This window comes from Euprymna scolopes, chromosome 39 (genome assembly GCF_053919585.1).
Source record: "Euprymna scolopes isolate OS-2025 chromosome 39, ASM5391958v1, whole genome shotgun sequence".
Lineage (NCBI taxonomy): Eukaryota > Metazoa > Mollusca > Cephalopoda > Sepiida > Sepiolidae > Euprymna > Euprymna scolopes.
In genome coordinates this window covers 33,161,208-33,184,607 of record NC_136520.1, presented here as the reverse complement: position 1 = coordinate 33,184,607, position 23,400 = coordinate 33,161,208, and the positions used below count along the sequence as shown (strand labels likewise).

The following is a 23,400-nucleotide window of genomic DNA, read 5'->3' as shown; positions in this document are numbered from 1 at the left end:
CAACATATGATTAAACAGTGATTATGTCTCTCCTCATTAGTCAGTGATTTGGAATGAAGATCAAGTTGAATAAATATCCCCTGCTTTTATAAGTTTTGTATGGAGTTAAGTCCTTTTTATGGGTATAAGAGATTTGATTATAGGACAGCAAATCCTCAGTCTAGAAGGGGCGCACAAAAGTGCATACAAAAACAATCAACAAAAAGTATTTGCAAACTTTAATATTACCGTAATGATTTTGGTAGCTTGATTGTCGCATGCATGACAAAGTTGAGAAATCAACAACTCACCCTGTGCAAAACACTAAGAATTTTCCAGTCATCGCCACATTCTGATGTGACACGAGCATTCTGAGCAATGGTTGAGACGGCAGCGTGAATTGCTGCAGCATCTTCCCGTTGAAGTGATCCACTGCCAATAACTACAACTGGCTTCTTTGCAGATTTAAGAGCCTGTAAATAAATAAATAAATAAATAAATAAATGGTGACAAATTATTTAGGAAATTAGTCAAAAACAATTGATTTATCTACTCATTAGTAATCTACTTGTTAAAAAAAATGAGCATATTTATTTGGCATAAATATTGGTTGCGAGTAAAATAATCGGTGACCTTTACTCTTGATAAATGGTGACTAATATAAAGAAAGAGGGATTCTTTTTCAATTTGTTGGAAACAAATTTAAATGGCAAAATAATCGTGACTTTACTTTTATTAAACAAAAAAAAAAAAAATAGTGAATTAAAAAAAATTTTTTATGGAAATCGCTCCAGACAAGGCATGAAGTCACTTGATGTCAAAAAGGTAACAAGAAGGAAAGATGATTACCACAGAGACAGGAAATGCCTACTGGCCTTGGTCTTAAAAAATAAAAACCCCAAGCTAGGAGAAAAACAAAACACTAGACCAACGAGTCAAATGAGCTGGGACAAAGGAAACCAGGAATCAATTAGACAATTCTGTATTATAATAATAATTATTATTATTATTATTACTACTAGTACGACGACAACGACGCAGCAAACTGGCCCAAAAGGAATACAAAAACAGACACAACCAAGTGGGAAGGGCAGTATACTTAGAATTATGCAAACAACTACATCTCGAACACACAGACAAGTGGTACAAATATAAGCAACAGTACTTGAAAACAAGAATTACAAAATCCTATGGGACATGGACATACAAACTGACAAACCCATCCAAGCAAGAAGACCAGATGTCGTAATAATTAACAAGAAAGAAAAATCCTGTCAAATCGTAGACTTTGCTGTTCCAGCTGACCACAGGGTGAATATCAAAGAAAATGAGAAACAGAGCCAATACACAGAGCTAGCCAGAGAGCTGAAAGGGATATGGAAGATGAAGAAAATCAAAATAATACTTATAATAGTAGGGTATTTAGGAACAATCCCGAAAAACTTTGAAAAAAGAATGGGAGAAATTGGAATCAGAGGAATGACTGGAAAAATACAACGAACAACAATAATGAAAACAGCTGAAATATTAAGGAAAATCTGGAATGTGGAGACTAACACGCATGAACCATAAGCGCAGGCCAGACAAACTGCTACAGAGACAAAAACATGAAGCGCTACATGGAACCAAGAACATTGAAGCTTCATACTTATAAGTTCTCTAACCCCACCCCCATCCTCCCATTACCACATCACTGCCCCCCCCCCCAAAAAAAAATAGAGTGAAACCAAATTAGTCAAGGAAGAAGAAAAGACAGAGGAGTGAGCACTGACCACACCTCCACTGTATAAGTGCAAAGAGAACTGGGACCTTGGGGAGGCTTATTGCCACTCAAATTCCGGTAAAGACCAATGGCCACCGCCAATGAGAAATCAATGGTAAAGCAGCTGTTGTGATAATGCAAATGGTATCAAAAGAGGTGGAGAGTACTGGAAAATCTGAGGAGACTTGTTGTCACTCAGCTCCCAGGGAACACCACAGGCTGTATTCAATGGGATCTTTGATAACCTGTGTGAAAGCTCCTTGTGAGTCCATAATAATAATGATAAAAATATAGAAGTAAAGACTTATTATTGGTAAGATTGTCTTAAAAGATAATAAATTATGAATTTTTAAATGAAGCCAAAGCCTAATAGATACTTGTAGTGGTTTACTCTTTGAAAACGTTCTTTAAAAATATTACTTCTTGACATTTGTAACCTTTGTTAGCAATACATTTGAATTCTCATATTAATTTATAAAGAAAATAAAAAAGGTTTAGAGTTTTTAAAAATGAAATTATATATATATATACTAGCGCATGACATGACCAACCGATTAATTGGATTAAGCCTCTCTGATCTGTCTAGGTGAAGTAAGAGCTGAAGGTATTTCTCCCTCCCTTTTTTTTTCAACTCCTGTTCACCCCTAACAAGGCATATTGTCACTTGGACGTAAGAGTTACCATTTGAGACCATGCCTAGGAAAGATCAACAACATGTTGGTTTATGTTACATTTAAATTTCTGCTCTGCATCTCAGTACAGCCAGGGAAGCAGGTAGCAGGAAGGGAATTCCAAAGTCTAGCTGTACGACGGAAGAAACTATTAGAATAGAAAGCTTTCTGGCATTTAGGGACATCAACAGTGAATGATTTTGTTGCTAAGCGGGTTTGTCGGGGATATATATATATGTCTATAGCTTCATACCACAGTCAGAGAAAAAAATCTAGACTAATGATTTTGGGGCCAAGACAAAAAAAAAAAAAAAAAAAAAAAAAAAAAAAAACGGAAATGGAAAAATGGCTCAGTCTGATAATTAAATCGTTTTAGAATCAAAAGTTTTGTTTTTTTATTCCTAATTAATCATCCCAACACTAATATGATTATATTTTTGTATGTACAGAAATCACTCCCAAACAAATTAACCAATCATTATGAATTTTGGAACACTGCTGCTAAACATACGGGTGTGTAATGTAGGTCATATTTATTTTTAATTAGTTTCAATCAAACAGTAAAAAAAGTGAAATTTTTTTGAAAATTCAAATATCTACGATTTTTGCAAGATTAAACAGCATAATAAGTATTACAAAATTTCAATTAAAAAAAATATTTTAAAGCGTTATTGTAGGACATAATACGTGCACAACCTCTCATTTGAAAATTCAAGTCTAAAAGATTTGCATTGAATTTGATCCATAGTCATTAAAAACCAATTATGCAAAGATTCTTAAATTTCAATTTCTTCTTAAGAAACCTTAAGCCTAAAATTTTAGATATTTTCTAGACTCAAAATAATGTAATGGATTTTGATCCGAATTTGAATTAATATTCTAAACATAAGGTTTAGTAGCATTACAAGATGGAACAATAAAATTATTTCCATAGAAAAGACATGATTCCATTTCCATTTGATGAAAACTACTTTTTCTTTTTTTGTTGCAAACAATCTAAATAGTTGGCCAGTTGTGTACAAATCCCAAAAGTGATAGGAACTTTCTATCATGTCTGAAGAGGACACAATGCTCAATGAGCGAGATTGGAGATGCGCCGCTGTACAACTCCTGCTCTCTACCGATCCAAGTTACGACTATTGCCAGCACCTTCAAAATGCAAATCTGGATGGTTCAACACTTGAAGGCAGAGCTCAACGAGGTTTCCGGCCACGGTTATGACTTTTGGTGTGGTTTCAAGTGGGGGCCACATCATGCCACCTCACATCTTCGAAGTTGACTTGAAAGTTAATATCAAAGTGTACCTGGATGTACTGAAGTGTGGTGATCCCCTGGTGTAATCAGGTGGCCACTGGTAAACCCTGGGTATGTTAGTAGGACTGAAGTCCAAAGAGACCCAGGCTTGGCTTCAAAAAGAGTGCTACGACTTTGTTCCCTTCTCTCATTGCCCCCCCCCCCCCAACCTGAACCTGCTGGACTACTTTGTTTGGTCATATGTTGAGAACATCACCAACATGACTTCCCACAACACCAAAGCCAGTCTGATCGCTGATCATCCGCCGAGTACTTGTTGAGCTCCCGTCGGTGCTTGTGGAAAAGGCATGTTCCCAGTTCTGGACCCGTATCAAGACGGTGGTTGAGGCTGAAGGCGGCTACATTGAATAGATGTCAGCTCTACTCCATAATCAAGTTTACCTGAATTGATTTTTTCAATAAAAGTTTTAAAATAAAGCTATAGTGTTGTTTTCTTTAGGGCGACAAATTTATTGTTCCACCATGTATGTTGGTTTTAATTATATCCATGTGTGTGTGTGTGTGTGTGTGTAGTTTAAATATCTTTGAACATTTCTTACCTCTGCAAAAGGATGGGTTCCATTTGCAATTTCTTGCAGGACAAGAGGAGAGTCTCCAAGATGCTAAAAGAAATTTAAAAACGACATTGAAAATGTGTTTGCTGTTTGGATTTATAAATCATACATTCATGGAAGAATTTGATAAAATTTTAATTTTCAAACAACGCATTTTTTCCTTAAACAATGATATTGTGGCGTGGTCCCAGGTATTTAAGATGACGATACCATCTTTGAGTACAGCCAAGAACCATACCAACATTTAAATGGAGTATAAATCTTATGCTTTAGTAAAGGAAGAAAATGAAGGATATTATATACATAAGTATGCATGCGTATGAAAATAGAAATAAATGAAACATTGACAGTATAGCAAGTGCTACCTAAAACAGTTTTGTAAATGCAAAAATTGAGTAAAACAAAAAAAACTTGGTGCTTGTATACATTACTTTTAAACCAACACATTTCAGGTGAAAACATTACATCGTAAAATGAGATTTCAAAATCAGCATAAATTCCAAAAATCGCCCCCCCCCAAAAAAAAAACAAAAAAATAAAATAAAAAAATGATCCAGTAGAAAATAATTACAAGTAAAATTAGAATTTTTTGAATTATCAAGTTTTATCATACGTTTTAATATGGATGTAATATGTGCGATCAATTCAATATAACAAACATGGGAGACACCCTTGACTTACATTAAGAGTCTGCTATATTTAAACACAATATCAGCATAATTGTAGCTGATTTTCTATTTAAAATACTTCTAGTGGATCATTGTAAATTATACTAATTTCACAATAATAATTAAAATTAAGAAAGTGAACAAAAAAAAAATTATTTTTTCAAATAAATTGTATTTCTTTAGAACATACAACAATTCTACAGATGGTAATAATTTTTATTTAAGTACATAATAATGTTTTCACCTGAAATGCGTTAGTTTAAAAGATGACCAATGTAAACAAGCACTAATTGTTTTCATTTTTTATTATTTTTGATAATTGAACTTACTTCATATTCATAGGTAAGATCTACCGGCGTTCCGACAAGGGCGATTTCAAGGTCATTATGGATCCAACTGAAAAAAAAAAAAAATGGTTAAAGCTGTAATCTTTGACAACAATTAAAACAAATAAATTGTGAACAATACAGGATAAGATCAGCCTAAATTAAGTTAGATACAACATGATACTTGTTCTAACCCTTTCATGCTGTTAAGAACTGCAAAATCTGAGGTCAACCCTAGCTCAGTTTACTTAAACAAAGAAAACAAGACAAATACATCTCCTTAATCGACTGTTTCATTTTTCAACCCCAGTTGTCCCTGATCACGATACAAAACAATTCAGATGAGACATTAGACGAACGATAGTCACTTGCAGGAATGAGTCCCAAGAGATTGATTGGATATTCCAGTTCATCTTCCGAGCTATCATCCGAAGTAACACTATGTCCATTTTGACAACATCCTGCAACTAATAAGTCTTGATGAAAAATAACAAAAGAAAATGAAACATTTTTTTGTCCTTTTGCTTTAAAATATCAGAAGCTTCTACACATATTTTAATATACTTATTTCATCTTTTTGTTTAAATAAAGCATTTTTAGTTCATAAAAATGTGAAATATACAGACATACGAACAAGTCTTTTCCACTTTTAATAAGGATTGGTTGGTTGTTTTTATTTTACGGCATATCAACCCTTTTCAGGTTATTTAATGCCGAATCCAAAGATTTTGAAGAAACATGTTTTAATAGAATATATATTTGTTGTTTTCAAGTCAGTTTCTATTTAACCCATAGTTGAGACCCTAACAGGTACTACTACTCTGGGTCAGAGTGGACCTGGAAGCAATGCCAATTAAAGGGTGGCTCCACACTCCCCAAAGCCTGCAAGCTGGGGCCTCACCATCGGATATAGTTTAAGGTCATATCCAGGACCGTTAATAAGGAAGACCGATATCAGAGGCTTCTAATTGACCTAGATTAGATTATATTAGCTATATTCCCTCTGATAAATTGCACAATCACTTGGTTAACAATGGAAAGTGGAATACCAAGGCTTACAGCAATTTGACACCGATTCGATCTAGCTTCAGATTAAACTATAATATGGCTCCTCCAAAACTGACAATTCTAATGCTTACTTTCAGCCCGCATCACACACAAAGGGTACCATATGATAGACTGATATTTGAACTACCAAAAATGTAAATCAGCATTAAAATATTAGCATTCAAAATTTTACTCCTGTTTTATATCGCTCTAAATGCTATACATCAACTAAGAAAACACTAGAAATTTTTACAATGTATAAATTATTCTTGTGGGTAGGGTGGGGTGGGGGTCTGTTTACTTCTATTATCATATCCATCTATAATATAAATCTCACCTGTCTGTTTAAATGTATGTATGTATGTATGCCTAAAACTTTCGACAGAGGCAATGGTTTTCACAAGATTGGTTTCATTTTGAAGCTCAACATCTGTCGACAAATATCAAAAAAATTTACCAAAAAACATTAATTCCTTCACCTTCAACTGGCTGTTTTCTACAAGGAAAGATCGATTTTTTTGCAAGCCATTTTTGCAAGTCATCGTACTGGTTGGATTGACTTTGCCTATTTTTAATGTTCCAAACTTCAAGATCATGAAGTAGTGGTAAGCCGTCAGATTTTCTTTCACTTTCTTTTCCGCCTTTACGTCACGGGTTCAAGCCTGCCTAATACCACTTTTTTTTTGCTTAACACACATCGCCAAACACCCAGGCTAGTATACATTAAATGCTAAAAGATACCAGAGTTGTAAAATACGCTGAAAGATTTTGCTCAAATTCATGAAAATCTCGTATGACAATAATTAAACATATGATACCTTAATACTTCCACAACTAGGACTACACTGGGAAAGATTAGCTAGGAAATGAATGACAATAATAATGAAAAAAGAAAAAAAAAAACAACTGATTCATTGAACAACAGACCAGCAATGTCATGACAGTAGTTGACTTTCTGGGTAGTCAGATATCAATGACGAAAGGGAGTTGAGTAAGGATGGATGTGACCAGCTTCTGACAATAAGCTGAGATATGGTCAGACATGTCAGATTTTCAGTGGAAAGTTAAGATATTCAGGAAATGCTGGCTGTTGAGAGAATGGTGATAGAAACCGGCAGAGAAGGATCACATTTAGTCTTCACTGAGATTCAGAGATAGAAGGCTTAGCTCAAATGTAAAGACTAGCAATAGGACCCCAACAATGCACCCATGTCAGACAAATCGCTTGTATACAATATTCATATTTGTATGCTGTTTTTATTACGTACAAGCAAATGCTTTTTCCAATTGTAGTTTTGTGAACTTGGAAGGATAACAGCAAGTAAACATATACTAGAAAGAAGGAGGTAATAACCACGAGAATGATATAACAAAATAGGAAATATGAGGAGTGTATTACCTAATAAAGAAAAAAAAAAAAGGTAATACCCAAGAGGACCCCCCCCCCTCCCTTTCCATAAAAAGAGGTAAAGGTAGACATAGAACTTGTATACAGTCCTAATGTTTTTGGTGTCTGATGCTGGAATCACAAATGGCTAGATCTGCTGCTGATCATAAAGGGTGTGCAGCATTGATGCACGTGATGCAGTTAACTCCATTGCAGCCAGCTCAACCCATCTCGAGCAAACGCCGCTACAAGTCAAAAGAAAGAGGTAATGCCAGAACAGTTATTACATTATCCTTCATATAAATAATAAAGTTACAAATTCTCTTACAGATCGAACATTATACCATGTTTCATGCTCCTAAGGGACGACAATTGCTTTCGTTGTGATTTAGTTTGTTTTTGGCTGAAAAAGAGAATTTAAGCAATCGTTCAAACATGCTTAAAAGAGAAAATGCTTTAAATTGGATTACCATTTCCGAAGTCTAGCATTGAAGAGAGGAGCTTCATAACGTGGGTTAGTGCCAACCAGAAGCACTAAATCGGCTTCTTCAACGCCAGCTATTTTCGTGTTCAGCAAATAATTGGAACGTAGATCTGTGCTGTTAAACAAGAACCATACAAAACAAACATTTCAATTATAAAAAACAATTTTCAAATTATCCAAATCATGAAAATATCAGATTATGAAAATATCACAAGAAATCGGAAACAAAAAGTGTCATCTACTTAAATTTTGTTGGTGTGATGTGTAGAAATTGAAACCTTGCCAGTGAGGACTGAGGACATGTTGCACAAAGAGAAATGACATGAGAATGATATCATGGTTTGATTTGGTTGTTTTGTTTATGGCATATCAACTTTTTTTAGGTTATTTAATGCCGAATTCACTCACTTCAAGAAAAGTTTATGCTTCAAGTCTTTTGTATATTCAAACAGCGAACTACGACGAGAGCGGGCAATTTGATTGAAAAATGGGCAATTCTATTGATTTTGATAATAAAAGTATTGAAAGAGTAAAACATTTGTCGATTCTCATTAAATCCCGGGCAATGTTAGGTCTCCCTGCTAGTTGATATATAAAAATATACCGACATCTTTATTGTCGGTGGCAGTGAAGAAGTGTGGACAACCGGATTTTCTGAAGTCCCAAATCGCCAACCAACTAATATCAATTACTGTGTTGTTACACAATAATTTGTGACCCCTTACAAATGCCTAATGTAAAACATCATTGTTAATGTAGCCAGCTCCCATAGATAGCATTTTGTTCACTGATGGGGTGTTTTCTTCAATTACTAACTTTTCATGGGGTTTCAATCAATTATTTTACTTTTGACAATCCACCATATTTTGTTTTTTTTTTTAGATTCTTCTGGTAAGTGGAAAAAATTTCTCAGATCAAATCAATAATTGAAAACAAGCCGAGCACGCAGGGTGCCCCTCCACAAGTGAAAAATTTGCTTTTCACAATGACCAATATTTGTGCAAAATTTCAAAATATTCAAGGTGTGGTTATTGAGAAAAGTGCGAACAAACGAACGAGAATAAATTACTAGGTCCAATCCCTTCTTTGTCGGGGGGGGGGGGGGCCCCAATAATTAATTGGAAAAGCAGGTTTCCCTTTTCTCAAAGGAGGGAGTTACCTGCTATTCACAGGACTACAACTGGTGAATTCGTGACCTCATCAGCAGGACAGTCTAGTTTGATTTTTAATTCGGTCACTTAGCAATGTAACTTTTCAAAATTACTCTTCTACTTGTTTTTTTTTTATTCTGTAAATTGCCAGAAATTTTCTGATGGTTAGTTTTCATCTTGTAGAGTTTATTTTGAAATCGTCCCAAAATCTCTTGTGACATGTGCCAACAGACGAGCGTTTTTACTACTTCCATCTACAGCCTTCAGCCCATGGAGGGACAAAGGTCATCTACAACTTTGTAGATGCTTTTGTAGCAAGGAGTTCTTTTTTGAGGGTGAGGGTTCTGGCCCCTTCATGGTTTTCATCTCTAACCGAAGACTCTTTTTTTTTTATGTCTTACTCGGAACTTACCCAGCTCCCGACATGGGGAAAATTTCCTCTGTGCACAAAGCCTCACTGCCTAACCGATTTAGAAAGTCCTTCAGTGCCATCATGGATTCAGCATCAACCAAGCCTCCAACAACGGCAGCAATTTCGTCATTTTTGACAGCTGTAATCTGAAAGAAACACCAGAAAATAATTGGATGAATTAAAACACCATTAAATTAAACCAAAGAAAATAATTGAATGAATTAAAACAATTAAAAAAGTTTTAAATAATGGTTTAAATAGACATCATTTTGTTTTTTTTATCGTTAATTTTTTTATCAAAGTCACTTTAGACAAGGCATGAAGCCACTTGATGTAAGGAAATAATAACAAAAAAAGAGAGATGAAGGTAGAATAACTTTATGACAAACTAAGCCTGAAAGAGACCCCACCACCAACGTTCAATCCCCTGGACTCCAAACACTGGACAAAAACTAAGCCCTTGAGGGGATGAAAGAGTTGCAAGATTGGCTGACAAAAAAGTCTACCCAGTGTTTTCATTATGGTATCATCACCAGAATGTTTAATTATAAAAGCAATGCATTTTTGTGTATTAAAATAACAAAAATAAAGAAAATTCTGTATAATGTACATACATGTGACGAAACAAAAATAGCATATTTCAAAAATCATAAACTGATCAAGTAGTTTTATTTTTATGAAGAAAATCATTTTTAAACAATTTTAAGTGATTAATAGGAAATCCTAGGCATTACAAGGCTGATCTCACAAGTTTGAGTTACTCTGGAGTTATCTGCCCTTGTTTCTTTAAAATGGTGATGCAAGACGACCCTTTTTTGCTTGCTCATAAAATTTGATTTTCTTAGTTAAAAATAAAACTACTTGATCAATTTAGAAGACTTTTTGAAATATATTTTTGTTTCATCATAATTGCATACATTATATAGATTTATTTATTTTTTTAATATAGGGGAATACTGGACAGGAACCGAAACATCAGTATGATCCATGGTAAAACAAAAATATCACATTCTAAAAATCACATAAATTGATCAAAATGAAAATTTGTAGACATTACAGCATAAAATTTGGCAAGTTTGAATTCTCGAGTTATCTCCTTTTGTTTCATCAGATTGTTTTCAAAATGGTAGACAACGTAGTAACGCCTTGATTACTCATAAAATCTGATTTTCTTATTTAAAAATAAGATTACTTGATCAATTTAGGTGATTTTTGGAATATAAATGCTTTCATGGCATCAAGGGTGCGTACATCATACAAATTTTTCTTTTATTCTGGTATTTTAATATAGGGAGAATTCTGGACAAGAACCAGAGAAACGTACTCTTATATTATGTTGAATCATTTTTCAAAGCAGATAAATTATCTATTTTACAATAATTAGTGATGAGACGATTCCAATATATTTCCTAATTCCGATACAATTCCAGATTCCAATTCTTCTTAAATCTCTAAATATTTAGTTGTATTGTTTTTTATATGCACAGATTTTCACAAATGCAAAAATACACTTGGAGGGGGATTTTAGTTTTACTGGTAGTTTAAAATCAATAAATATTTATCACTAGCAAGGAGACCTGACCCTGCCAGAATGAAGATTAACAAATGTTCCACAATTCCAATATTTTTATTGTCATCAAACTCTGTGATATCATCCATTTTTCAATCAAATCGATTAATTGCCTGACAAAGAACCTACTGTTGATTTTATACATTGGGCCATTCTGCTTGTGTGATGATAAACTTCTTAAATGCACTTGTGATGTTAGGTTGTATAAGGGTGTTAACTTTAGTAAAAATTGGACTGTTCCCTTTTTTAATCAGATTTTTTCGATTACTAATACTTATCAGAAGCATTTTGATACAAAACTACTTAAAACACTCCCAAACACGTACATTTGTGTAAAATGTTAGAAAAATGACCCAGCCTTTTTAGAGTCCATAGGGAACTCAGGCACACAAAGTGCCTTTTATATATGTAGAGATTAGTAGTAACAATAAGAAATTATGTTTAAAAAAAAAAACAACAAAGAAAACAAAAGAATTATTTTTGCATTGGAGAATAAGCACAAATTTTTCCAGTTAAAATATCGCTTACAGTTCTGATTTTCCGATTAATTGTCCCTATACTAATAATAATTAACCATTTTAGCTTTTGAGTCGAGAAGTTGAAATTATTATTTTCCAATCACATTTAAAATGAATTCTTACCTTTTGTGCTGCTGTTATGAAAGCATTTTCCCAATCTGTTTTTACCAATTCACCTTTAGAATTCTTCATGTATGGCGTTGTCAGTCGCTGTCTCTTCAGACCGTCATATGCAAATCGACTCTTATCAGATAACCATTCTTCGTTAATTTCCTAAAAAAGAAAAAATGTTTTTAATTCAACATCGATAAGATTTCAAGAGAATAAACTTTGTTTCTAAGAGTTGATTACATTAAACTGCAAAATAATAATTTATACATAACCTGCCTAGCAGGGTTGGTTGGTTGTTTTACGGCATATCAACCTTTTTCAGGTTATTTAATGCCGAATCTAGTTATTTTGAGGAACGATTTTTATGGAGTATATTTTTTTTTTTTAGGTCAGATTCTATTTAAAGCATAGTTAGGACCCTAACAGGTACTACTACTCTGGGTCAGAGTGGACTTGGGAGCAATGGCAATTAAAGGGTGGCTCCACACTCCCCAAGGCCCGCAAGGTGGGGCTTCACCATCGGATATAGTTTTAGGTCATATCCAGGACCTGCCTAGCAGGGAGACTAGACATTGCCCAGGATTAAATGATGATCAACAAATGTTTCACACTCCCATATTTTTATTGTCATCGAAATCGGTGAAATTGTCCATTTTTCAATCAAATTGATGATTGCCTACTCTAGTCTAATTGGATAAGCAGGTTTCCCCTGTTTTCAAGGAAGGGAGTTAACCTCTTTTCACAGGACTACAACTGGTGAATTCACAACCCCGTTGGCAGGACAGTCTAGTATGATTTTTAATTAGGTTACTTAGCAATGTGACTTTTCAAGATTACTCAAAAGGGAAGCAGGAGTTACAAGGCTGCCAAAGAATGTTAGTTATAACTGAATTGTAGTTTCATGTATGGCCCAAAAGCAAAATCATTTTTTATTTTTACATTGTGTCTTTGGTGATCAGGAGATTCTATTAATTAGGTTGGTGCAAAAATAATGTCGTTTTTGACATATATATATATCTGATAAAAAACGACATTATTTTTGTCCCAACCTAATATCAAAAAGGATGATAGATGATAACATACTACAAACATTAAATTAGCGAATTTACATACTAGTTTAATATTCGTAGTATGTTATCACCTTCTATCCTCCTTTTTAATAAATAAGACCTCCCGATCGAATAATTTATAATCTGGAAACCATAACACATGTACATATATAAGTTAAAAGATACTACGGTATTAATATATAGATAAAATTAATTTACTATTAGAAATCATCAAACTCTGAGATATTTGCGTCGAGTACGTTGTAGAAGATTATCTCCCTTCTTCTCATATGAAGATGCCGTATGGTCTTGTTTCTCAAAGTTTGTTGAATTCAAATAGTTTTTTTGTTTTTATATTTGCTTATTTTGCATAATTTTTTTTAATGTACATCAATATTTTTCACTCATAGTGGTTAACAAAACAGACTGGTGACCCGGATGTCCCAAATTCTAATCAAGTTCGTTCCACAAAAATCACTTTCATTTAGGATGTTGGCAACCTACACATGATCCTTCCTGTAAGTACCTGATTCTCTCTAGAAAAATATCAGGGAAACCAATGCCAACAATAGAATTTGCAGATTCATACACTATGGTAATGACTAATAAGTATATTCATAAGTTTTCCTTTTATTTGATTTTGAACTGCCATATTTCACATGTATCTCGATATAAATGAGCAGATTTTTTTGTTCTTTTAATAGAAAAGGAATCTGACTTTAAAACTTGGTACTTGTTTAGTTTAATCAAGACATTAAAAAATGAAAATACTGAAAATTATATTGTACGTACTAGTTATAGAATAAAGTTTTCATAAAAGAAGAAATCACTTAATTTGATCAAGTAGTTTTTTTTTTTTTTACAGAGGAAAATCAAATTTTAATGAGATCGATCGTGTTGAGGCTATCTTGCCTATTTCACAGATGAGGAGGGGGGGGTGTCTTTAAACGAAAGTGTTAACAAAAGACGAAATGAAAAAGGGATTAAAAAAAGGACAAAGAAACTCTAAAATAAGTGAAAAAAAACTAAAATATTTATCTCGGTATTTTTTCTCCCCATGTTTCAAAATAATCTTTTGTTTACAAAAGCCACTCGAGGATATGGGTTAACGAGTGTACAGTAGTCAAAGGGACAATATAGTAATCGTTAGAAGTCTAAATTTGATAAATTGGATTACTTAAGGGGAATGGCTCATCAAAAACTTGTTTACATTGGACTTGAAGACGATCATATTGTAGTCAGCTAGAAAGCAGGCAAACGGAAGAGAGTTCCACAAGTGTGCAGTTCTAAGAAAGAAGCTCTATTCATGGAATCCACATTTACGTCTAGGCACAGATAAAGAGTGGGGGAAACTATTGATAGTGTTTTCAGCTAGACGAGTGTTTCTCTGAATGTTGGGAGAGGAGGGAACCATAGATACGAGTTCAGGCGAGCACTTGCCATAAAAATAATGTCAAATCTCATAAAATTTTGACAAACTTTAAGCAATGATTGAAGTTATCTCCCCTGGCACTTCCCTCCATGTCTGCGAAATAGGCAATATGGCTGCCACACGATCGATCTCATTAATATTTGATTTTTCTCAAAAAAAAAACAAAAAAAAAAATTGATCAAATTAAGTAATTTTTTTTAATGACAACTTTATTCCATAACGAGCATGTACAACAGGGCTCTACATTGCGAGTGAAATAGTCTCATTTGAGAGTGATTTTTCAAAGTGGCGACTAGGAATAATAAAATGCTTATCTTTTGCCTATTGTATTTCTTTCACTGACAATCTTCCAGGCTCACTACCAAGTGAAAAATCTTTTCAACATTTTTTTTTAATAAAACGAACAAAGTTAAATTATTTAAATAATAAAATTTTAATAGAAGAATAAACTCTTTTTTTTAACGAAGGCTGTTTAAAAAAAAATATCTGAAGAAATTAGAATGTTTATACCTTCAAGTATCAACATAAAATTTGTTGTATATTTAGAATTACACTTGTTAAAAAAAAAAAAATAAATAAATATTTATGATGTACATACTCGTCACAGAAGATGTCATATTCTAAAAATCATGAGGGTTTGGCTAGTAACTTTTCTATTTGGCTAGTGAACGAAAATATTTAGTTGTTAAAGGTCAACTAAAGATAAATTTTTCCATAGAGCTCTGTACAATATTTTTTTTTTTTAAATATTTTCATTTTTTAAATGTCTTGATTAAACTAAACTAAACAAGTACCATTTACTTACCTCATTCATGCGGGGTACGATCCTCATCACTTCATTGGTACGAGTAGTAATAACAATGTTGCTTCCAATCGCATCCATAACATCAATACTTTCAATTTTCCTGAAAATTTAATAAAAAGAAAACGGAATTTAACACACGATAGCAATTAGATATTTTGATGTACTGTTTTGCCTTTGCTGTAGACAATTTTACAACTGTGTGTTTGGATTACTGGCCAATCAGATGTGCTAGTGTAGAAACACACTAATTTGTTGCACTACTTTTGCAGCATCCATGTAATCTGTTTATCAAGGCCTAATCAGTTGATACAAGCTGTAAGTTCTTTGCTTTCCCAACTCAACAACAACATGATGAATCTACCAAGGCATGTGGCGCTCTTTGTAAAGATCGACTCTTAATCGCTCATTTTCAGCACAGCTCAAAATAAGAAAGTATTTCTATGTAACCTTCAATGTCACCTGTTGTTGCATTTTTATTCAGCTTTGGAGTCAGATGGACTTTCTATCAGAGAAAAGTGTAATAATAATGGATACATTCAAACATTTTTGCCATTATAGATATCTATTGTCTTGACAGAGACGATCCCAAATTAATACTAGATTTGTAAAAAGTTAAGGATGATGAGATTTGAAAAGTTAAAGACGTTCATTTTTTTTTTTCTTGTAAAACTTGTAAAATTTCGCTGTGGATTCAGTTTTAACATGAAAAATAACAGATGTTATTTTTTTGAAGAAAAAAAAAAAAAAAAAAAAAAAAAAAACAAATATAGAGAAAAAAAATGTTTTAGATTTACCTGGTTTCCCAAGGCCGTGCTGTGAATGCATAAGGCTTGGATGTAAGCGCCCCAACAGGGCAAAGATCAATGATATTTCCTGAGAGTTCAGACTTGAACATCTTTTCCACATAGGTTCCAACTTGCATGGTACTACCGCGTCCAGTGGTGCCGAGATCATCAACTCCAGCAATCTCACTAGCAAAACTAAAAGATTAAATACAAAAACATCTTTTAATCATATAAAACATTGCATATTTATGGATATTTGATTCAGTCAGAAAATTGGAGTTGGAGAGGGGGGGGGTATTTCCCTTTCTTAATTATCTTAATTCAATCTTTAAAAGTAACAAAAATGTATATTTAGAAAATTAATACGTTATTAATCTTCTTCACAAATTCTATTCAATATTTACAAAAATGTTTTCATAAGAGAGGGCAGGGGTGGGGAGAAAGAGAGAGAGAGAGAGAGAGAGATAAAAAGAAAAGCCTCTCAGTAAGACCACTATAATTTTTGTTTGCATTGGGGACATTAAATCATTTAACCGCATGTTTTTTGTGATATACACAATGTGGAACATTCTACCATTACTAACCAGCATAGTGTTACCAACTCTACATGCTTGGCCTTCGGGACAAGGTCACAGTGTATTATCTGTTCTAATGCTGCACCTTTTCTGTCCTCAGTTAATGAAGGAGAAATCCTTTATGACTGAGCCAATTTTTATTTTTGTTCCTATTCAGAGTGCCTTATTTTGGGGAGCTGGATTTTCCCTACATTAAAAACCGACCTTGTTTCTGACTCTGCAAGTAAATAGGAATCTGCATAGTGTTACCAACATTGACAAAAAAGTCTATAAAGCACGTGCATGCAATAATGCATGGATTTGCTTTTGTTCTTTTATTTTATGGCATATCAACCCTTTTTCGGGCCATTTAATCCAGAAGTAATTTTGATGCAAGTTTTTGTGCTTCAAGTTCTTAAGATCCAATCAAATCAAACTCCATGAATATTTTAAGGTTTTAATATCTTTAAATATTTATACATGGCGTTAGATTTTGGTCGTTTTGTTTTACGGCATATTAACCCTTTTCAAATTATTTAATGCTGAATCCAGTCATTTGGGTACAAGATTTTGTGTTCAAAGTCGTTTATATCTTCAATTATTTATTCATGATATTTGGTTGTTTTGTCGAAGAAAATTATTTTTTAGCTTTGCAGAACATGATTGAGTTCTGCAAAGGAAAAGGGGAAAAAAATCCAGGTCAGGAAATCGGTATCTTCAGACAGTCTGATCTGGAAGTACTAGAATGATGCATGGAACTGAAACCTAGCTAATAAGGGTTGAGGATATATAAAAAAAAGTGATAAAATTGGACCTAAGAGGGATAAATAAAGATCTGGTCAAAGATAAATTAGTTTGAAAGTCAATTTCTTTAAGCCTGCCAACATATACCACCATATAAAATCAACATTATACCAAATATGATGGTGTCTATGAAGAGAAAAAAAATTAAATAACTCACCGGATACACCTGGTACAATGAATGCAACGGGTCATAATAGTCTTGATAAGAGGCCCTACATTCTTGTCTTCGACAGCTCTGGAAAAATAGCAAAGAAAGATATTTTAAAAATAAATATCTAATAATAAAAAATTGGTGATTCTATATAATAACAAAAAAATATTGAATTTTTATTACATTTTCACCCCAAACAAGGCACATTGCCACTTTGTTGTAGGGGGATACTATCAAGGACATAGGCATCAGGGGTACTGTGTAGGGAGTTGGGCAGCAAGATGTCGGTTCACGTTGCACTTGAACTTCTGCATGTCAGTACAGTTAGGGAAGCAGGGACCCGGAAAGGAATTATAAAGTCTAGCTGTTCTGGGGAAGAAACTACTGGAATAGAAGGCTCTCTTACATCTAGGGATCTCTACTGTGAAGGGGTGGAATTTAGCTGCTTGTCAGGTTTATTTACGTCGAGGGGGCACAAGTGCTTGCAGTTCGTCAGAACATTCACCGTTAAAGTACTTGTAGAACAGGCAGAGGGATGCAACATTTCATCAATGGGACAGGCTGAAGTTTAGAGGACAGTTCAGGACCTATCAGATTGGCGACTCTTTTGAACCTTGTCTAGGAGCGAGAATTGTCATGTTGCAAATAGTAACACATTCAAAAATTAAGGAAAATGATAAAGTAGAAAAATAATTATTTCTCATTAATTCATAATTTCCAAAAACGATTCCTTCTGATATGCATCGGCTTGCAGCAGTCTGATCATGTAGCAGTTACTGCCAAAGAAAATCATCACCATACTGGAACAACCTTCCTATTCACTGGTTTGGCACCATGTGACTCCTCAAACTCAAGGTGACCCATCTTTGAGCAGTGCATTAAAATGTAGCAAAAAAGAATGGAAAAATGCACATGCTATTTCGAGGAGAGGGGAGTTACTTTGAAAGAGAAACTGTGTAGTTATTTGTCAGTTATAGAAATGACTCATCCGTTATTCTTTAGACACAGTCCGTATTATATATTTTATTATCTCCCAATTTGCTCACTCTCATATATAAGGAAAATAAATCAAGACTAAAAAAACAAAAAAAAAATGATCGGAATAAAAACGAGTATATGCACAGGGGAGATATATACATGAGAGAAAAAAAGCAAAGGAACAGATTGGCTTTGTCATCGCTTCCAGTAGCAGTCACACTGGAAGCTAGTAAGTACGTTAGTTGACTATAACCCAACCATAACAGCTGAGCTGAAGGATATCCCAGCAGGCTCCCTTCAGCAGTACATAGAAGCAAAAAAAAAAAAAAAAAAAAAAAAAAAAAAAAAAAAATTTTATGACATCAGTTTTTTTGTTTTTTTTTTAATTTTATTAGCTTCCACACCACTTGACTCATTGTCATCAAAATGAGTCAAAATATCAGTCATAGTTTAACATAGAACTGGTTCAATTTTGAAACATCTAGGCCAAAGGTCAAGGTGACAAAAAGTGAAAGTCACACCTTTTGATGATAATTTTGGTTCTATTCATCATATAGATTCATTACTTGGCTCATTATTGTAGCCAATGGTGTCTGGGCATCTTATTGACACTGAAAAATTCGGCCGGACTCAAGAAATTTTGACAGAATTTCAGCTTTTCAAAATTTGATAGCAATAAACATGTAAAAAATTACAACCTGATTAGATAGCTTTTGAGTTATCAACGTTTTCATGGCATAATTTTGGGAATGTTTCATACAATATGGAAAAAGAAATTTCCAGATAAGACTTTTGTGCTCATTCTTACATTGCCAGGTGGAGATATGTAATCTCACAACTGAATGATGCTCTTGTTATTAATACAGAATTGGAAATTTATCATACTAATATATATATATATATATATATATATATTAAAATAGAAAAATGCAAGCATGAAAAGTAATATGATTAAGCTTAAATATGGAAAAATAAAGGACTAGTTGTTAAAACTTGAAAAGAAAAAGGACAAGATATTCTAGTAAAAAATATAAGTTTAAATATTGCAGCATTAAAAATTTAAAAAAAAAAAAAATATTCAATTTATAACATTATATAATCAATTCTGAATGCTGCAATATCTTAAGTTATAAATTTATTATATTTTTTACTAGAATATCTTGTCCTTTTCTTTTCCAGTTTTAACAACTAGTCCTTTACTTTTCCATATTACTTTTCATGCTCACATTTTTCTATTGTAACGCATGATTTTTCCAGGCTTCCAATAAATTCACTTGTTTTTTGTTTAATTTCAGTCTTATTTTATTACCCCTATAAATGCAGATGTAATAACAATGTACAGCACTTGTCTGCTTTCAAGAACCCCCCCAATTATCTCCCTTTCATGCTTTCATTAGTGAATTAGTAGCAACAGTAATCGTTGAAACGACGTAGTTGCTATGGAAACCAGCCATAAAAATATCGCTCACCTCCTTACATATTTTTGCGATTTTGAACACCAGTAAATTCAAAATAACTCGTTTAACTGAACGAAAATTGAAAATTTCTTTTTTCACAATATAGCCGAGAAGATGATCTATAAACTGTAATACTTGTTTGAAATTTGGTCGAAAAATGAGTGAGCAGTGAAGCTTTAAAGCAGTTCTAAACGACTAAAACTGTTACTTAACCATATATTCAAACACGGTAGAGTTTGAAGGAGATATAAAAACAAAGGTTTTGGTTAAGTTTAAAAGTGAATATTTTAGTGGATTCATTTTGAAAGCAGCCAACAATCTTACCGTTTACCAGTAAATTCAATGTCAGTAAACCTACTGCGGTCACTTCCAAATACCATTGACTGATCCTAAAAAGAACAAAAAAGGATAATTTATGTTTTGTTAATTTAGAAGAAAAAATTCTAGTTAGATATTTTTAAAAAAATCTATATAACTAAAAAAAAGAAGAAGAAAATAAACCCATTAAGTCAATCATTGAACAGCGGTTAGATTGTTTGAATTAGGAAAAAGGGAATTTGCAAAATCAATTCAATATATATATGTTTAGTTTAAGGCAACACAAAGAAAAATATATAAAAAATAAAGAGTAATAAAAAAAAAAATCAATATACAATAAATGTTATCATAGCCAATAAAAGTTACTTTTATACCTACCTGACTCCCGACTCATTTTTTTTGTGTTTTAAAGTAGTTTTAAATGCTCTTTTTATCATTTCATATATTCAATTTTTACAAGGGGTTAACCAACAAAGATGGCTACCAACATTTTACATGTGATGGTAGCCATTTTTGGTGGAATATTTGAAATACAAAAACATTTCAGATTACTTTAAAACACAAGAAATGTGCCCGGTAAGTACAAAAGTTACATTTTATTGGCTATAATACATTCATTTATTGTACATTTGATTTTTTTTTTCAATCCTTTTTTTCCTTCGTTGGCTTAACACCCCTCCCTAATTAAACAATTAGTTACTTTCTGCTTGTTATATCCACCCCATCTTCATCTTTCTCTCTTTCTTCAACTAAACTCGACAAGCATACGTCTCTTCCTTTTAGCTCTTCGAAAGTGAGCCAGCCGGCCTGGCAGCTGTGTCTGGTATAGGATATTGAGAGCTGGCCAGCTGGTGGTCAGTTAGAGAGAACAACATTACATCTCATTTTACACACATTTTATATTGTCCAGGTTTTTTTTTTTTCGGAGAAATCTAAAAAAGTGCTTCTGGTTTTGTTTCAATCAAATATTAAATATTCGAATATGGCATTGCAGCCAATAACAGCTGGAAAAAAGACAGAAAAATTCTTAAAACCCCTTCAGTTCCCTAGTCAAACAGACATTTTTTAAAATATGCTTGTAAATAGTAAGCTGTTCGTAATGCAAGTATGATAGTTGTACTGCCCAATTTTGTCCTTTAGTCCTCACATTCCTCTGACAAAAAGAGGAATTGCTGTTTTTTTTTCCTTTTTTTAGGTCAGATTCTATTCGCTTTAACTGTCATCATTAGCAGTTTTTGACCTTGAAGTAATACTTTTTAATGGCTACATGCCTTTTGTGGAGAGATTTCCATCAGGGAAAAAAAAGAAAAGAAAAATTTAGTGGACACGTTTTCAAATGCATTACAGCAGAGGCACACCATTTGACTAGCATGACATTGAAATGAATGAAATTTTTCAATGAAAGTATTATTTTAAAGCATTGATGGAAGGAGTTAATATCTCTGAAGAATAGATTTTTCCAAAACATTTAGATTAAAAAATAAATAAAATTGCACTGTTAACAGTTTTTATTGTTTAAATAATTTGAGAACAAGGTAAATTTCTTACCTGCAAATCACATTCACCTCCTTGATCACAGATTGGACAATCTAATGGATGATTGACCAACAAAAACTCCATCACACCTTCCCTGAAAAGAATGATGAAAAATATAAACAAGATTAATAACTGCTTCACGGAAGCTTTATCATTGATAAATGATCAAACGAGAATTGTGGAATCAATAGAACAAACATCCTACTTAGACTTATAAAATTCTGGAAAAATACCCATCCCCAGGACAGGTAAAATTAATCCCCTAAACAGAACAGCTTACCGTTACTTTCATGTTGCCTTACAAAGATTAAAATTAATATATAATGCTACTGAACCATATCTAGAATCTTTATTTCAATTCTAGTTAAAATCCATTACATCATTTTGATTATAGAACATGTCTAAAATTTAAAGTTTAAGCTTAAGAGGACTTAAGAAATTGAAGGGAACAATAAAGGGGGGGGGGGGGTAAAAAGTTCAGGTACCTTAGATTTTTGTGAAATTTTAACAATAGAATTAGACATCAATCTTCTATATATATAAAAGCGAAAATGTATGTGTGTATGTATGTTCGCTTTTCCTCGATGTCCACGAAAGGCTTCTTTCAGAGAAGCGCTTGCTCGCTTCACAACTTCTTAAAACTTTTTATATCATCTATAAATTGTAATATCTCAGAGTTATCCACGGAGCTCGCCTGTCTATTTAATTTTATTGACTTTCAAGCGTTAATTATTCCACATTTCCCCCGCATCGGCACGCGTTACATTCGGTTTTCAGTATGAAAAAAAGCGAAACTCGACTCTAACCACAGGCCGAAAGCCAGTTGTTTTAAGAGAGCGAAGTAACGTTTGTTCAATGTCGACTTCGTCATATCAGACTGTAGCTTTCATTTCGCTCCTCCTAATAAACAGGGAGCGGGTTTTTAAAAATAAACAAACCGATTTATTCAAAACTGTCCCGCACAAAATCGTTACTGCTGAATACCTATCGCCGTCACGTCAATCAAAAACGTGCACCTGTTTGTTTTATAACACTTTACTATTTTCCAACTGCGCGTCGTCAACGCTTCGGGTTTTTTTCACATACCCCGAAAAACACCAGGGCAACGCCGGGTACCCCTCGCTAGTCTATAATATAAAGGGCAGTTGTCTGTGTATATATCTAGCTAAAACTAAAAAATGACAAAACAAGCACCCAAAAAGTTAGCATTTTCTTAGTTGGCATTACCCTGAATGAATATTTAAAATTTAGAAAAAAAAAAATTCATTCTTTGCCCCTAAACTAGTGCAGATTTCTTCAAGGAGGGGGGGGGGGTCCATCCAGATTAGGTACTATTTATTACTGTAATTCCTTAAGCTTACTCATAATTTGAGGAATCTGTAAAAACGTGTTGTCTGAGAAGAAAGAGGGTGAGAAAAGGGAGAGGGGAAAGAGAGAAAGAGATAGATAGAAATCTTAATAGAAATGTGTTACACTCCTGCCCAGGGTATGCCAGGTAACTCTGCTAGTTATTAAATATCCCTCAAATTTCAGTTTCTTTGAGTATTTTAACGTGTTTGTTTATTAAAACACATAAT

General features: G+C 33.4%; 1 protein-coding gene across 1 annotated transcript in view; it reads right to left on the bottom strand.

Moving 5' to 3' along the window:
- Positions 1-23,400, bottom strand: part of LOC145263727 (NADH-ubiquinone oxidoreductase 75 kDa subunit, mitochondrial-like) — a 53,095-nt gene that overhangs the window by 10,942 nt on the left and 18,753 nt on the right. The window contains exons 6-16 of the mRNA XM_080120700.1: positions 21,836-21,917; positions 20,294-20,358; positions 17,541-17,618; positions 16,035-16,220; positions 15,241-15,340; positions 11,967-12,116; positions 9,756-9,901; positions 8,179-8,307; positions 5,278-5,344; positions 4,266-4,328; positions 291-452 (exon numbers count right to left, since the gene is read on the bottom strand). Coding sequence (XP_079976826.1) covers positions 291-452; positions 4,266-4,328; positions 5,278-5,344; positions 8,179-8,307; positions 9,756-9,901; positions 11,967-12,116; positions 15,241-15,340; positions 16,035-16,220; positions 17,541-17,618; positions 20,294-20,358; positions 21,836-21,917 — 1,228 coding nt within the window. The remainder of the gene's footprint in view (positions 1-290; positions 453-4,265; positions 4,329-5,277; positions 5,345-8,178; positions 8,308-9,755; positions 9,902-11,966; positions 12,117-15,240; positions 15,341-16,034; positions 16,221-17,540; positions 17,619-20,293; positions 20,359-21,835; positions 21,918-23,400) is intronic.